The sequence below is a fragment of the Falco cherrug genome, chromosome 3, assembly GCF_023634085.1.
Source record: "Falco cherrug isolate bFalChe1 chromosome 3, bFalChe1.pri, whole genome shotgun sequence".
NCBI lineage: Eukaryota > Metazoa > Chordata > Aves > Falconiformes > Falconidae > Falco > Falco cherrug.
The window spans coordinates 68,932,798-68,950,603 of NC_073699.1; the positions used below are offsets into that span (position 1 = coordinate 68,932,798).

The following is a 17,806-nucleotide window of genomic DNA, read 5'->3' on the forward strand; positions in this document are numbered from 1 at the left end:
CTTAGTTATTGTTAGACACTGAGCCCATTAATTGAGCCCTGGATCATGTAATAAATACTTAGCCACTGATAACTCTCTGCAAGATTAGAATGGTGCTTAATAAGACTTGAACAAGAGAAAAATTTAAAAACGTATTTTTCCAGACATTCACTTTCTTGGGATAATGGAAAATATCTATTTCCTAATGACAAAGATAACAATGCAAAATGTCTGACTTAGAAATGGGAAAGAATTAATTAACATACCTGTGAAATTTGGAGTAGTAAACGCCTGCTTTTTTTATTTTCTTTTGAATGGGAAAGAAGCAGAGGGCTTTAAATAATGCAAATACAGACAAATGTTAATTCACAAATGTACATGGGATATTGGTGGAAACATTGATTTTTTTCAGCTGCTTAAATTTAGCCAAAGAACCTCTTCTTTAGAAACAAAAATTAACCTCTGTTCTTTCCAGCAGCTTTGCATGTCGTAGCTTTAAGAGAATGAACCCATCCTGAACTCGATGCAGTTTGGTCTTTTCCTGCCATAGCATGAATCTTGGAGAGATTATAACCAATTTAAGCAGGATGGGAAATTCTGTTTCTAACTAGCTACAAGCAAACCGCTAAGGAACCAGCAAGGGAAAAGGAGAGGTATTCAGAATATTCTCCAGCTTGGATTACGTGTATCCTGAAAGCACTAGCAGCAGATGCTTGTGGAAGTGATTATGCACTGGATCATATGCACATCCTTCTGGCTGCCGTCACCACTTAGGCCCATTTGTAGTGTAGGAAAAAGCCCCTCCAGTCTGCAGAAAAAGGAGCTCAAAGTATATTGCAGAAGGCATCAATAATCACGGAGTTTAAAGGGGCTCAGCAATCACTCTGCTGCTGAGGGGCCCAAGCCTGCAGGACCAAAACTTTAAACAAACCACAGGATTATGGATCGTAGCCTTTCAGGGATTTCAACATTTTGCCATACTTTAATTTATAAACATAACATTTTTATGGAGAAAAGCACTCTTTTGTCCTTTTTTTGGTTGACATGGGCTGTTACTAATTAGGGCAGTTTTCTGCATTTATGTAAATAGGAGTTCTAAAAGCTTTTGCTAAATTCTGTTATTCTGTCTACCCTTTAGGCTGCAGATGCTGTTGCACAGCTCCACAGTCTACTTAACAGATCCTTAGGCACATAACACAAACGGCTTTGGAGATGCCTGCACTATATCCCCCGTGCTGCTGTTCTGTTTTTTGAGGGTTTTTTTATTTGAGAGAACTACAACAGAAGTGTTCAGGACTTTTTCCCCCAATCAATTTATTGACAGTCTCTGATTTTTCAGTACAGGGTTTCTTACTAGCTTCAGTTCTGAGTTCAGTTGTCCTGGATTTTCATTCTTCCAAGCAACTCATTCTTTCCCTGTCTGCATGTTGCTGCCTTTTCCTGCTACTGAAAGCCTAGCAGCCTTTCTCCTGTTTTCATCAAGGATCCAGGACCGTGGCAGTGACCGAGGCTCCTGCAGAGTGACTCTGCTTATTGCTTGGGCTCACTGCAGGTCAGCCCTGACAGAGGGATTTCCTCGTGCACCTGCACCAGGCTCCCAAGAGCATCTGCCGAGATGGCCAACCTGACGGTGTGCTTCCACGGATGCAGGCGTTTTTACATTGGTTGTCCAGTCGTGTAAGCTGATATTACAACCACAAGGCTCCAATGTTACAGGCTGGTACTAATTAAAAGCTGCAATTTATCACCTTCCTGCCCATTACATACAACAATATGCTCTGCTGAAAGACAGGCAACAAGGTATGTGGCTTCTTTAATTTTTAATTTTTTTAAAAACTTCATAAAAAATAAATAGGGCATCTTGGGTCTACACTTTTTAACAATGGAAAAAAAAAACCAAAAACCAGTGAGGAGTCCCTAGTTCCTTCAAGTTTGTGATCCCATTTTTCACCTGTAGGAAGTGTTTTGTTCAGTCAGCGTGTCTAATTAAAAGAAAGCAAACCCTCCTCTCTCTTCTCTCCCAGTCCCAAACACCTGTTGTTAGCCAGCCTCCAGCAATGAATCTGAATGCCCTCAGTGGAGGGGGTCCATGAATTTACACTAGGGAGTATTGCTCTCTCTATGAAAAACTGTGTCTATAGCAATGACCTGCTGTTCCAGGGTAGCCACCATTAAGCCAACCTCAAAACACAAGGGAGACCATGTCAATCCTCTGGGGCATGGAGTTTTGCTCTGTTTCACAATGACCCTAGTGCAGGACTGTTGCTTGCGGATGTTTTTGCAGAGTATAAAACGCCAACTGGAGAAAAAAATCTACATTTCAGAAGTAGTTGTTCTGTGGAAATCTTGAGGAAAGAGTTAAATTTATCTTTCCTAAAGATTATGAAGCAGACCTCCAACTGGACTCACCTCTTGTAAAATGTGGGAACAGACAGTGTATCTGGATTATTGCAGAGCTGAAGCATGTGCTGCTAACCAAGATGGAAAGAAGGAATAAACAATATCTTAGTGCCGTTCCTGTTTCACAGAGAGTCATAAATGTGGGAAGAAAGTTGCTGAGCAAGGCACTAATGCAGCAAGTGGTAGAATGAATCAAGAGATAGTGCCACTTTTATAAAAACGATTCAGGGACAGACTGACTGAGCAAACAGATGGGGCTGAGACCATTTGAATGGGAACAGATTCTTGGATTAACTGGCCATTCCCAGGGCAGCCAAATGCTATTAGTGAACCTGTATAAGAGGAGTCATCTTTTATATGGAGGGGATGAACAGTGTGAAGAATCTTATGTAGCCTGTGATTTTGCAGAGCTGCAGTGAACTAGATACCAAACAGGGATGCCAGTGGGCAGGTGCTTTGGAGATACCTCGAAGTGAGAGAAACCAAGCAGAAACCACTGCAGCCCAAGTTAACAGCACAACCAGCGTGCAGAAATTAAGTGGGAAGCAAAGGTGCCTTCTAAGACTGTATCTGGACCTCCTGTTTTCTGAATCTGACCACTGGGGCTAGATGAAAAAAACTCTGCAAAAGATTTTGAGTTTTCACAAAGTTTCATCTGAATCAGGATGAAAAGTAAACATCAGAAAATACTGAAGGTACTAACAATCTTCACTGCATAGACCAGACAGAACACTGGTTTTTAAATTGTGATTCATTTCAACCTTTCTCTTTTTGCTTTGCAAACCTCAATATGAATTAACTAAAATTAAGATAATAATTTGCAAATTTTTCCAGATAGGAACTGTCAAAACTGAGTAGGTTAGACATTTTCAAAAATGACTTCAGAGCTTCTTATATGGAGAGTTTTGGTGTTTACAAATAAAACAACCAAACAACTCTTGTAGTGCATGATATCATTTTGGACAACTTTTCATTTTCTGACCATAGCCCAGAAAATCTTCCCTGCAGAATTTGCCAGCTATCACTGCTGGCTGTTGTGGTGCAACAAGCAGTGCCAACAGCCCACGTTCAGCAGCACACAGGGTGCTCATTCAGTACCCGCCTGACCTGGCCGTGCCCCCTGCAGTATGTGCCAGCTGGGTATCTCTGTGGCAGGGCTATTTTTGGTGGCAGTACTGCCAAGGCAGTATGAAAAGGGCTTTGTTGGAAGGAGCACTAGGCCATGCGAGCCCGGTTCTCCTTGTCAAACACCTGTATAGGTATTTCCACCAAAAACAACTATAAGCATAATTTAATACAGGCTCAAATTATTGCAGTTTGCACTTGCCTCCTTAAGGTAAATGGCGACAAACCAATGTCTCCATTTTCTTTTCTTTCTGTCACAGGGAGATAAAGGCACAACTACTGTTTCATTCCTGTTCTGGTCATTGGTACCTGTGCTAAATAAATGAGAATATTTCACTTTTCTCTCCCATTTCCCATGTTTGAGTGATTTTACAAAGCACCTGGTGGGTAGTGAAGAATCAAGCCCTGTGTTCACACAGCCTGTCAGGTTCTCCTTGTCCTTTCACTCACCAGTGAAAGTGTACCAAGCTGGCTGCATCATTTATACTCAGCCTCACAGCCCAGCCAAGTACAAATAACCCATTTGTGTCACTCTTGAGAGGTTTGTGAGGATTGTTTTCTGTATCCTGAAAAGAAGTGAAACCTAATGACCTGGAAAAGTGTGTAGTGTGGGGAAGGAGGTCCCTGCCAGGTGGAGATGGCTGCAGCCAGGCCCTGAGGGGTTTGGAGAAACGTGTCAAAGGCAGCTTCCCTTCCTAAATCCTGCCAAGGAGAAGGACCTTCTGAGAAGAGTGACATTCCACCAGTGTTTGGCTCCAGTCTCTTCTTCCTCAGACTAAATGCCAGTTTATTCAGTCTTATACCATAAATCTCGTTTTCACAAAATGGGCCATACTTTTTTACTTCATTTTTCCTATTTCTCCTTCATCTCTTTTTCCTCTGATATTTTACCTGTCCCCAACACTTTATCATTACGTGATTCTACCCTTAATTATTTTTTCCTCTATAAATTTCACAACTTTGTGACAAGGCTAGCTCTAGAATTTGGCTCTCTTCTTATTCTGCTTTGCCTTCCTGCTTTTGCAAAGGGTGATCTTAAAGTATTGAAACATTGTCTGTCTCCCTGGTCAGAGAAGCATGGACTGAGCGCAGCTTTACCAGCCAGGAGCTCCTAAGCTGTAGCTCCATCTTGCCACCAGCTTGTCTTCAGTACAGCCCCAACCAAGGCAGCTGACCTTGGCCTTGCTATGAGCTTCTTGAGGGTTTGAGTTATTCTTAAAATTACAGTAGTTTATTGCAAGAAATACTAAAAAAACTTAGCCTAGTCTGAAAACCTGAGCTAGTTTTGGTTGTGTCAAGGTCTCCTAAGCAGCTCACATTTTTGTGGTCACAGGCAGTCTTTAACATCACTTTGAAGAACCACTCCAGAAATGGAAAGTTTGTGTATAATTAGTGCTCACAGGCTTCAGGGCTGTCATAAGGCTGAGGGCTATAAAGACGAAAAAGATTAGGTGTTGTTATGTGTTTCACACACACAAACCAGTATTGTCAGTCTTAATATTGAAGAGTCCTTCTGAGCTGAGGGCTGGCACACGCTGCTAGTTTTTCTGTTTGAGGGGGTTTTAATGTCTTCAGGATTGGGCCTGAACACATGTGATCTCTTCTGAACCCATGTGTTAGATTCTCCAGCCACAGCTACACACATTTGAAATGCAAAGTTAATGATTTTAACTTAATCTAGGGATCTTTATTTATGTAAGTGATTGCAAGATAATGAATCCTTATGAAAAATTTCCTTTTGTCCATTAAAAAAATATCGTGTAAAAAACCTCCAGTCTGGATATTGTTCTGTTTAGTGCAAAGAACAGATTGTTGGCATTCCTGGGTAATTCTGCTCTCTGGCAAAAGAGTGTTTCTTACGAAGTGCTCTGATGTACCAGTGCCTGAGGGCTTGTTCACATGGGAAAATTCAGTAGCACTATTCATACCTCTCCACTGCAGAATGTGAGTACCCTCATGGGAACTCAACAAGGGTACAATTATATTGTTCTAGAAAAGTCCTAAGTACCTTCACATCATTTGTCCCCAGAAAGTTAGCTACGGCACAGGTAATGCAACACACCAGAGAAAATGCATTTGGTGACATCAGACAGGACCGCTTTGTACAGCAGCTCTTCACTCATGTGGCGATACATTTACATATTTGAGACTGTTTTATCACACAGAGCATTCTGTCCCTGCTTTAAAAAAAACTCATTCTACAGAGACATTAAAACAAACTCCATGCACGTACTTATCCACACCGACTCACCCACTATTTTAATCATTGATGTTAGTTTTGCTGCACTTACACTTTTCTTCTGTAAATGCATCCTCACTCTGATCACTGCACTCAGACGGATGCTACCTGAGCAGTGACTACAGCTCTTGGTAAGCAAATGATGCGCTGAATGCTGATGGAGAGGGCTAGCGCTAGCTCAGGAAAATAAGCAAGAACAGCGTCCAGGTAATGTAAAACGATTTCACGCTTGAAAGGATATTAACAGTACCTGCTGCAGCTGCAGCTGTGAATTTCATTTGCATAGAAGAAAAACAATCTCTCTGCTGTAAGTGTAATACAATGGGTAAGAGGGATGGAAGAGCGAGAAAGAAAACACAGGCTGCCTCACATACAGCATCCCTTAGCAGTGGCTAGATATGGCCTTTGCAGTTCTGCCTTTTGCGCCTACTCTGTCGTTTGCAGTTCTCGCTGAGTGACCTGAAGCAGGTGGTATAACTCAGAGAGCGATTTCAGAGTCCTCTGGTGCCCGGCAGCGTCCATGTGCCCCGGCTCGGCACACTCCTGCACAGCCTTCTGCAGCTGCAGCTGCAGGGGGAGGGAAACCAACGGTCCTCTGAGATTTGGGGAAAACCAGCGCCGGAATATTTTGTCACAAATTACCTGAGGAAAGGAAAAAGAGCAGATTGTTGTCTTTCAGGAGGTACAGCTAAGGCCCTGCTGCTTCTCTAGGACTATCGAAATGTCATCGGAACCCAAAATGCCTCTAGCCATCCAAAGAGGACGGTATACAAAAGGAGCATCCACAGAAGCCACACTCTAGCTGAGAAATTCCCTTCTTCTCAGGCTGCTCTTGCGCTTCTGCACAAGTGATGAAGGTGAGGGGGTGGGAGAAGCAGGCAAAAGGCCATCAGGCTGTACTCCCCCAGCCTCTCTGCTGCACTAGTGCCTCCCGCCAGCACAAGCCGGGTGAGCTATAAGACACCGCATCCCAGGGACAAGAACCCCGGGGACTCCCCTTTCCACTACATCCGCGTACTATATCTGTAGAGTGGAGCACCGCAGCCACAGCCCCCCTTGCTGCTCACACGTGAACAGCCCTGACTTCACCATTAGTAGAGACAGTAATGCCGATCCCCTGCCCCTGCTTCCTTCACTCTCCTGTCTGAGGCATTGGGCTAACAGCTGCACAGAAACACGGCAAGGAAACACTAGTGAATATAAAGATCGATTTGCGTGCCCCAGGATGGGACTTCTGAACAGGAACTGGCACTGAAATGTGGCCACATTTAAAAACCTGTCTGTCTTCATCTCACAGACTCCTAGTACATACTATGCATTTTATAGTCAATGTGATTTTACAAGAAATGGATGCATAAGGCAGCTGTGTCTACTCACTTGCAAGTTGTTATTGGCTCTCTGTGCTCCACATTTTCTGATTTTCAGATTGCATTTTGAAAAGCAATCAAAAAAATTACAATCTTCATCTCCCGTGCAGTTCTGTTCGAGGATGTCCCTCATTTTGGGTTCAAAAAAGGCCATATCCACATCAATGGCCACCACCTGTGGATCAAAACAATCCATGAGATCTGGCACAGCACAGCCAGTGGGACAGGGCTGAGCAAGCGTTCTTTGCTGCTCGCTTTTGGAAATGCTGTGCTGAGAGCATCTGCCAGTGGGGAACTGGCATCACAATGAAAGGGCTTTATTTCACTTAACTGAGCTGCACTTGTCTTATAAACACCACTTTTTAAACAAAACCAGCCAATGCTTATTACACAAGGAAAGGGGATTATTTGTGGACAAGATGCGTCCCTGAGGTCAGCTGGAATGACTTGCCTTAAACCGGAACTATCCAGCTTGAGGATTGATTTACTTGCTGTTGCAGCGTATGCAGATGGCACCCCAACCTTTTAATTATATGATGGTGCAAAATTATCCACAAGCCAGATGGTATCATTTCACAATTTGCCATTCAGACTAAACCCCTAACTTCACCACTGTGGAGAGGCGCAGTGGGATGTGCAGAATTACCTGCGCCTGGTACAGCTCCTGCAAACCTGCCATCGCATTCAGAGGGTTTGAGCCTTTTCAGCTGTAGAAAGAGATCCCTGAGATTGTTGAGAGTTGGGACTGTCCTGTTTGCTATGGTTTGACTCATTTATTGTGCATAGTTCTTGTTCTGCCTGTCCAGAAATACGGTCCATAACAGAGTCCAGCCAGCAGCTGGTTTCAGCTGAAAAAGCAAGGACTGGAGGGATCAGTCAGTTTTCACCCTGACACAAGGCTTGCAAAACAGTGACCACGCAGCACAAAGAGGTCTGCAGAGCTGCTGCCCGTGCTGGGTTTGAGACCGCTCTGGGGGCTAAGGGCTGTAGTCTCAGTTTCTGCCAGTGTCACTCCACCCATGAATACTTCACTTAAAACAATCACAGCAATAAACAGGGAAAAAAAGGGAGCCAGCTACGAGATGGCAGCTGGTTGACATGAGACAGACTGTGGGTGACCACAGTGAACGAAGCCTGCTTTCAGCGTGATGGATGCAGCAATCAGTGTACATTCAGAGCTGCACTTAACGCTTGACAGCCAGGGTCAGAGATGCTCCCTTGAGGCTGACACACGTTTCCACAGAGGGAAACATCTGGGACCAGGGCAAAGCAGAGTTACTTGGGCTCAAACGATAGTCTCATTTTTAAGAGTTGACCTCCCAAATAACAGGGAAGCTGAACTGTGTGGCTGGAGCAGCAGCTGGATCAACCCCAGGAACTAAAGATGTCTGGTCTGGTAGAAGGCCAAATAAACCTTCCACAGTCAAAAGAAAGAACATGGTCTAATCTTCATTTTATTCTACTCCTTTTTCCCCAGGGAAAAATCTTTAAAAGATGAGGCATAGCTTAAAAACTCAAGTATTTTTAAGCTTCTTGGAGAGCTTGATGATGATGATGTAGCCTAAGGAATTTCACACGTTTGGACAGGCAAATTCTTTTTCTTTTCTTCTTTTTAAGCTTTCTGCAGTTTTCCTGTTTGCTTCTTTGCAGAAGAGACAGTAAAAGTGGTGCAGGGTTTCCCTGGTCCTAGGGTTGCTGCATCAGCTCCCGGGTAGGGTCTCTGCCAGCACTGAGCACCTTTGACAACCTGATCGATTGCTCCGCTAGGAAAAACAGCCCTGGTTCCCAAATGTGTGGCTGCCAAAGGGTTCAGTGGTTTCACTGAAGTTAATCTGTTATAAAAATGTGTGGGCATCCAGCCAGATCCTGTGATGATGGATCTGGGTGACACTCTACCTGTGAACAGCTACATTTTGGTGGGGTTTGTTATGATGGTAACAAAGGAGGGTACCTAAGGAAACACAGGAAGGACCCGACTTGGCTCCTGACCTGATTTAGAGTCATGTTTAAGGTGCTGTAATCTTTCTAGTTCTCTCTGAGGTGCTGGTAAAAGAGGAAGTTGTCCCAGAGCGCTGTATATTTACCCAGACATCCTTCCCACTCTGCACCTTATGTATCTCCATCACAGCTTAAAATTCCCGTGGATGATCTACCAGGCAGTGATCTCTCCCCTCTGTGCTGCAGGAACACCATGTGAAGGCTGGAGTGAGAGCTGGAGGCTTACCCCAACCATTTGAAAACAATCCTCAAAGTAAAACTGTTGTTCTCCAGCACATTTCTTTGGGCATTAGCAGTCTCGTTACTGGGCTGAGGAACAGTGGTACTATTATGGGTGCTTATATATATTATCCTATACAGAGCACAAAAAACAAGCAAGTGAAAAAATTGCTTAAAACAAACATAATGGACAAAAAAGAGGCTGCCTTGCTGTGCGCCGTTCTGGCACTGGTTCGTAAAACCACATAGAGTTTCTGCTTGTCACTCTCCTTCCTTCTTCACCGACCAGAAGCTCTCCCTGTCCCATCCCTGTCCCGGTCCACATCCTTGCCACCCTGCAGCTTTCTGACTGTGTGTACCTCCTGCCTCCCAGCCCAGTGCAGTGATAACAGGCGATACCAATGAGCTGTAAGTAATATACAACTAGGAAGTCCATGTGTAAGCAACAACTTCTTTTTCTTAATTAGTTCTCCTAGAAAATACTAAATTGCTTTCCTTTACTAGAAGGTGACTGTCGTCTCTTTGGACCCCAGAAGTCACAGGATCCCGGAGAGGTAAGCCTCACCAGGACTCATAAGGGAAGACGTAGCCAATATTCTTTCTCTTTTCCTAAATGAACACTCTTTTCCTGTAAGTAGGCTGTAAAACAGATGCTCTGGTGTGTGCTCAGCCCCACGCAGTCACAGCTCTGCATAACTGAAAAAGATGGGCAACGCCTCCAGGAATCCCTGCCATACCTCACTGCCTAAATACTGGTACGTTTGTTTTAGTTACTTGCTGTAGCTCCTCACCCATTCCCTGTTCAGCTGCTGTATTGCACCTGAATAAACAACGGGAGGGAAGGGAAGGGTGAAGGGGAAGCACTTTAATTGCTTTTAATGGCTAAATGTCTAGGCAATGTTTGCCTAGTACTCTGAAGATGTGAGTGTTACATTAACACTCAGTGAGTACTGGAAACCGCATTAAAGCCCCTGGAAATGCTTTACATCTACTCAGAGTGCAGAAACTCCACTGATGTCACTGCAAATTGTGAGCCTGGTTTAAACACTACTGCACAGTGTCTCCAGTCTGTACACACAATTCCCACCAAAACCAGTGGAATTTCTGCCCGCAGAATGAATGCAAGATACATGCAGCAATGTGGTGCTCGGCTACGTCACTACTTATAAAACATGCAGAGCTATTCAGGTCTGAGTTACAGCTGTACAATGAAAAGTCAGAGCGTAACACTACCAGGGAGTTTCATGTCACTGTCCTTGGATGGCTTCCAGACCAGATAAGCTGAACACTGCAGCATAAATGTGTGTGTTGGGATGTGGTGAGTTCCCCTTGTATCAGGCCAGACAATTCAGTTTTGAAATTCAAACAGGTTTTCCTTTCAGCATCACTACCAGAAATAGTTGCTGTGACTCAAATTGCAGCTTCACTTACAGCTTTTGAGATCTCCTTGCTTTCAGGAGGTATCCCTCACTACATCCAGGGGACCCTGTCGGTACTGATGCCTTTAAGGAGGTGAAATAAATCAGAACTAAGCAAGCAGTCCTCAAAACGAGCAGCAGGATTAGTGCTTTGAAATGTGGCTGCACATATTACAAAGGGGAAAAACAGTAGAGAATCTCCCAACGCTTGTAAATGCATCAGTTTTGCAAAAACTTAGCCAAAAGTTGTATGAGGAGGGAAGTGTCGTTTTTACACAGCCATTTTCAGACTAGAATTTGACCTCAAATTGCTGTAACGCCCCCCCAAAGACCCAACTTACTGTAAGATCGTGCCTGATAGCGAAGTTTTCTGGTTTGATGTCACACAGGTGAAGTCGGTGAGAGAAGTCATTGTCAAAATGCTGCACCATGTCCAGAAAGCTGAGTGCAATGTCAGTGATGGCTTTCACCCTGCTTCTGTGGCCAGCAAGGGAGAGACCAACCACATTTTCCAAGGGAAAAAGAGTTTTGTGCCAGGCATGTCCAGCTGTGAGATACTCCACAGCATAAAAGTGTCCACAAGAGCCAATAATTCGCAGCACGTGTTTGCTGAAGTCCTGCAGCAAACTGAAGTAGATATATTCTTCCTGCTGGAGCAAGGACCACATGCTGGCCACCTGTGCTTTCCAATGTGGTCCCTTCTTCCTCATCCAGAGGGGCCCCATGGTATTGTTAGATAGTTCCAGCCCCAGGACATTTTTGACCTCCAAGGCTACCATCAGCAGAAGCTCTGTTTCAGGAAAATCCTCTGTTTCCACCTCCTCCAGCATACTGAGATGCTGGTAGCTGGAGAAGATTTCCTTTTTGGATTTCAGGATGATGGGCTGGCCTCTCCAGTCAGCCTGGATAACCTTCTTACCTCTGTCATAGTAAAGGCAGTGTTTGTACACCAGCTTCTGTGCCACACACAGGTCTTCACAGAGGTCGCCAGTCAGGGCTCCGCTGCTGTAGTCAAGACACTGGAGTGAAAGAGTAGAAAATTCATAGCAGGACCATACACCCACAGACCACACAGAAGAAAGGCAAGCAATCAGCAACGGTCCTAAGCTCGAGAGGTCTGCAGTAGTCATGGTACTGCAAGCACACACCTTGTACAACTGATCAGATGTTTTTTTCAGAAGAAGTCTCTAGAGAACTTTCACTAGGCAGAGTCTTGCCTCAAAACTGGGATTCTTGGATGGTAAAGGACAGGCCTTTGGGGGGCAAGGAAATGGACCAGATGACCTGCTACTCTTAAATTCTTGACACATATGAATTCAGTGAGACAAGCTTTGAACACAGTTGGCTGTGCTATGTTAAGATTCTGGGCTGTAACACCCTAAGGCACAGGAGATAACTTGCAGTGTAATGCAGGATCTCTGGAAGGTTCAGGGCAGCATAACTTTGACATCCCCACTTAAGCTACAGGAAAACCCATGGGCAGATTGATTGCGGGGACCTTCCACAGGCCTGCAAGTTTCAGCCTTGCACTCCACATGCGCTGAATGGAGCTGTAAGAACCTACTTCTGCACTACCAGGAAACAGAGGTTGTGCTCAATGCCTCTTGGACCAAGAACTTTCAGAATTTTAAAATATGTAAATACTGTAAGACAAAATGACTTTTCAGTTCTTATATATAATTATCAAAAATGACATTTTAATATCAATTGCTTAAATATTTTTTTTAATTGGGGAAAAAAACAGCCTGTGGAAACATGGGAACTGCTGCTTCATAGTTAAGTGGTTACTACAAATTCGTATAAGAACTGCAAGGATTCCCCCATCAGTCCTTCCCTCAACCCATAATTGTTTCCATACCATCACTTCCAAAAGTGTAGGCAATCAATACATTCCTATGGGCATTCAGAAGTGCAGCTGCAGGGACTGCTTTGGGCGAATCAGTAGAGGGGATGATCAGAGGTCTCTGGTGAAAGGGGAATAGACTGTGCTGATGTTGAAAGCCAAACATCTGGGAGGAGGTCTCAGCCTTCTTCATTGCTTTCTGGCATTTGAACCTTCATTTAATCAAGTTGGCAGCTCCCCCTGCATGTGGAGTACTTGCAACGGCTGCCTGAGCCCCACCTCAGTTGTGACTTGCTGTTACACACACAAGAAACACGATCATAAAATGCAGGTGATATATTTTATTAGGACGGTGTCTAAGGTGTGCACCAGAGGAATATCTTCTGATGCCAGGCAACATTCAGAGTCCAAACTTAAACAGCACACTGGGGAATGGGTGGAGGATTAAGTCCAAAATCCAGGAACAGTGATAAACTGACTAAAATAGCCCACTGAGGGCAGTTCAGATGGGCATAAAATTTATTTATACTCTGATGTTCTCAGAGCCCGCGTGAGAACATTCAATGCCAGCAAGGAGAGCCAGGTGGGCAAACTCTAGCATGAGCGTTCTGACCCTGAGTCCAGGGTGATGTACACGTGTGAAACGCACACTGCAACCGCAGCCACATCAGGATGGCCAAGCAGACTCACCGGGCTGTCCACAGACTTTAGAGCATGCAGATCAATGCTTTTGAAAAGCTAATCCTATGAATGTAATACACATTTATTCTCCCTATCTAAGTAGGAAATTTAATTTTCTTAACAGAAGCATTTTAACAGTTCTTGGCATCTGGAACTCTAAGCGATTTTAGAAAGATGATTAAAAACAGAAGGAATTTTGGGGGGGTTCTTTGGAGCGTAAGCCTAGTCACATTTAAAATCATTGATCTCCTGTTGAGATGACCACAACCTAGCTCTTCTTCTGCTACAGTAAGAGAATATAGAACTTAGTCCTGTAATTGGGTCCACATGTGGACAATTCTACTGTGGTCCACCAAGTTTGCTCTTAGACAGTCTGTATACATGGACCTCCTGCATCTAGAAGAACACACACCCAGAAGACCTGTAGTCAAACATGGAGCTTATTTTCTTGTATTGCCATCACGTCATTCTTAATGGCATTATTGAGAAAAAGTAGTTGTGGAAAAAGCAGTCTCATTTACATTTCCTAGACATAGGAGGTGAGTCACTTTTTAACCTGGCCGCTGTTTAGGACTTGTCCGCTGTTCCAGTGGAACCCATAGAACTGTGATTATTAACCTGGTGTCTGACAAATGGTCTCTGAATTGGATTCTTCTTATGCTGAATTTGCGCAGTGATTTGCAAGCTGGGATCTGTGAAAGAGGACTTGACCAAGGAGTTCCCTGTCTCTCCGTAATGAAACACAGATCAGCCTTCCAGAAGTACCCTTCTCTACTGGTCACTAAAGCAAGCAAGAATTTCAAAACTGGTTCCTCAAGTAAGCAATCAAGAAGTTTGAACAATTTTCAAGGTGTCCCTCTCTCCTCACAGAAAGTAGTGAGTTGTGAGTCACTCCATGGCTTTAAAAATCTTCTCAGTTTCCTGTTCATTATGACCTAGAAGGTCAGCAAAGAGTGACTGCACCTTCACATACTCGCCACCCCCCCTCCATTATTCCAGCTTTTAGTGTTTTGCGTTTGCCATAAGCATAGTACACTAAGTAAAGCTTAGCTCCACAGCCCTCCCACTATAATCCTTATTTTTTCAGCCCACAGATGATATTTGTGTTTTTATTCCCTCTCTGTTTCTCCTCTCCATCTTCCCCTCCACCAGCCTTAGAAAGACAGACATCAGAACTGAATGCTGTTGTCCAGTGCTGCGAAGACAGCCAACAGCCCTTCTCTAACTCTAGGAGGGATCTAGATTTGGATCTAGATCCAAAAATCCTAATTTTTGGAGACATTCAGAGATAATATAGATCTTTTAGGTACAGTCTGCACTGGTAGTTCATGTTGAAGCAATTATCTGATCCCTACATACTTTCCAAAGTCATAGACTTTTACAAGACAGTCTTCCATCCTATTGGCATAGCTTGTACTCTTGTGCTCCCCAGTGTACTAGCTTGCATTTTACCATATTAAAACATATTTTGGTGGACTGAAAACATTTAACCAGGTGATTCAGATTACCCTGCCATGAAAAGATGGTCTGTTTATTATTTACCAACCAAGGAGTCTTTGCGCTAACTGCAAACTTCACCATACAAGATTTTGTATCATAGCAATGACTGCCAATAAAAAGAAGAAACAATTCCCCAAAGAAATCTGCCAGAAATGGTTCTCCACACCGCCATCCTTGTCTTAATGACTGCATTTTGAGATCTGTCGATGAGACAGTTTTAAATCTATCTAGTGAGTGCCCTTTGAATGGCACCAAGTGCCAGGCTTTTAAAAGTAAAATATGAAAGTGATACTAAGCCAAAAGCCTTGTAGAAAAGCAGCCATACAACACAAAAATGCAAACACAAGCATGATTTGGACTTGCTCATTTGTGTGTTTAAAACTAGCTACATAATTTTTTATATCCTTACTAGACTTTTAAGTTCAAAAAGCAGGATTTAAATTAATGTAAAAGTTTAAAGTCATGTAAACCACGCTAAGGATTTATATAAATTCAAATAACTTACTGTGTACCACCACCACTTTTGTGTAGATCAGGCCTGAGACTGAGTCCTGCCTTGTTATCAAGTAATTCTCCTGTGTAAATGCAATACTGCGCAAGGTTCTGGAAGGCATCAAAATTAATTGATTTATCCAGAGAAAACAGAAATTGATTGCTATGAGGTAGGTGTGTTCAGTGTAAATGAAGATGAGACCAGCATTAGGAAAGAGTTAGTGGTTTCTTTGAGAGTTGCACGCATCTGCACAGACGTATATTTCACTCGGAAGAAGGAAATCTTCAGAAATATCACTCGCAAGGGTATACAACCATGTAATTTTTACCCTCTTGCTTAAAATATCTCATATTATATCCTACTGAAAGCATGACAGATGATTAGTAAAATATTTTTTTATCAGAAATTGGATTTTGCTTAATAAAAGGCATGAGACTCAAACTATCAGATTATTTGTCTTGTAGATCAATTGCACTTTCCATAACTGCAAAACTCATGCCATTCTCAGAAGATGTATGGAGACTTATTTCAGGGCTGATGAAGATAAGCTTATTTTCTAATCGTTCCACTAAAAGGACAATCTTTTTCTAATGTCATCTGGGAAAACTGTCGCTTACAAACCTGAATGATACTATTGCAGACTCACCTACAGAAACAGATGGGCACAGCGATCTCAGCCACTCTTCCTCTGGAAGGAGGATCTGAAAGCTGAGCTACCACACAGTACCAGAGACAACTTTCCAAGCTTGTGTCTGAGACCTGATCCCGGCCTGGGCGTTCGTCATGCCCTATGCTCTCCAAACTGAAGAACAACAAGAAGTCTCCCTCCGTCTGTTTACTGGTAGAGTGTGATGGCAAAGGCCTGGATCTCCCTCGGCTTGGCAGCTCCTTGCACCTCCGCACCTCTGTGCTCCTGCCAGCCCCATACAGAGCAGGCAGGGCTTGTTACTCCAGCTGCAATCCTGAGCTCAGCTGTACTTCAAGCTGACTGCTGGGGTAAAGAAACTAGCTCTCATTGCCATTAAAAACAGGGTGTCAGGACCACTGCCCTATAGTTTCTCTTCCTTTATTATACAGAATTTAGGGAAAATCTACAGCAAGTTTTTGCTTGCTGCAGTAATAGATTATCGAATTTCCATTAGCACTCCTCCTTTCCCACCTGAACATTGGCACTACAAACACCTCAATGAAGAAACAAAATTAAACTTCAAGCATTAACCCACGCTGCTCCTCTTCTCGAAGTGTTTCCGACACAATTCTAAATCTGTTTCTTCTTCTTTTTTTTTTTAAGGGAGATTTTAATGAGTATTTGCAAATCCTTTCTTGAATTTTGAGTAACTGCATCCTAAATGCCAGCCCCTGCCAGCCGTAAAGGAGGCGTTACAAGCTGCGTGGCATTTCTGAAAGACGGCTTTTGTACAAACACCTTTTCGGCTAAATAAAAACAAAAACAAGAACGGAAAAATAAACAAACAAAAAAGACAAGCTGGAGGAAGGCTTCCCCCGGCTCCGGAGCGTGCGGGATGCCGAGCTGCCCCTTCCCAAACGCCGGGGAAGCGCCCCCGCCGCCACGCCGGGACCGCCCGCTGCCGGCACCTGCCCGAGCCCGGGGGGGGAGCGGGGCAGCGGCGGAGCGGGGCGGGCAGCTCCCGTCCCCCCGCCCGCCGGGGCGCTCCGGGACCGCGCCGGGGATGCGGCACCTCCGGCGGACGGGGCCGGGCCGGAGCTGCCCGGGGGACGGCAGCCCTGAGGGACTGCGGGCGCCTCGTCCTGCCGGGCAGCCCCCGAGGGATGCCCCGCGTCCCGCCGGGGCACGTACCAGCCTCGCCAGGATCCGGTGGCTTTTCTCGTCCGTGCAGCGCTCGGAGAAGACGCTCCTGTGGAGGAGGAAGAGCAGGGCGCTCACCACCACCCAGCAGGCAGCCCAGAGGAGGAGGAGCGCCACGGTGCATCGCCGCCAGATTTTGAGCCGCAGCCGCTTGAAGCCCGCGATGCCCCTCATCGTCGCGCCCGGGCTGGGCTGGCGCGGCCGCTTCAGCCGCTGCGGCCCCGAGCGAACGGCGGCGACCGGGGCCGCCGCGCTCCCCCCGCCGCACGCCTGTCCCGCTCCCCGCCGGCGCCCATCGCCACACGCCCGCCGCCTCCCCCCGCCCCGCCGCCGGGCTGCCCGCCGCCGCCGCACCGGCCCCCTCCCGCCCCCGCCCCCGCCGCCGCCCCCTCGCCGGGCCGGCGCTGCCCTGGCGGAGCCCCCAGCGCCCCTTTTGAATGGAAGCCACGTAGTTCCGCCGGCTTTTGTCCGCTCCCCCGGTGCCAAGCGGCCCCTGCCGCCACTTGGCGGCTTCTACCCGCGCCCCCCCCTCCTTCCCCCTGAGTTTCCCACCCGAGAGTAAAGGGGTGATGAAGGGCGATGGGGGCGGCCGCCGGACCCGTGTCCCCCCCCCGGGTGGCGGCCCGGCGCTCTGGGGGAGGCAGCTGCTGCTCCGGCGGGCGGCCCCGTCTGCTGAAACCTTCCCCTCCCGTAAATAAAACCCAGGAGCAACTTCT

The 17,806-nt window shown here is 45.5% G+C and overlaps 1 protein-coding gene across 1 annotated transcript; it reads right to left on the reverse strand.

Moving 5' to 3' along the window:
* Window positions 1-388: 388 nt before the first annotated feature.
* On the reverse strand, window positions 389-17,373 carry DIPK1C (divergent protein kinase domain 1C). Its single transcript, XM_005431988.3, has 4 exons — window positions 17,082-17,373; window positions 11,087-11,764; window positions 7,121-7,285; window positions 389-6,385 (listed from the first exon to the last, which is right to left on the reverse strand). The coding sequence occupies exons 1-4, from the start codon at window positions 17,262-17,264 to the stop codon at window positions 6,170-6,172; spliced, it is 1,242 nt and encodes a 413-aa protein (XP_005432045.1). The 5' UTR covers window positions 17,265-17,373; the 3' UTR covers window positions 389-6,169.
* Between the last annotated feature and the right edge of the window lie 433 nt (window positions 17,374-17,806).

Excerpts from the sequence above, each read along its gene's own strand:
- DIPK1C (XM_005431988.3), bottom strand. The coding sequence starts at position 17,264 with ATGAGGGGCATCGCGGGCTTCAAGCGGCTGCGGCTCAAAATCTGGCGG. Across the intron at positions 11,765-17,081 it reads ACCGGATCCTGGCGAGGCTG|TGTCTTGACTACAGCAGCGG; the intron begins GTACGTGCCCCG and ends CTTTCACTCCAG. Across the intron at positions 7,286-11,086 it reads CTATCAGGCACGATCTTACA|GTGGTGGCCATTGATGTGGA; the intron begins GTAAGTTGGGTC and ends TTTGATCCACAG.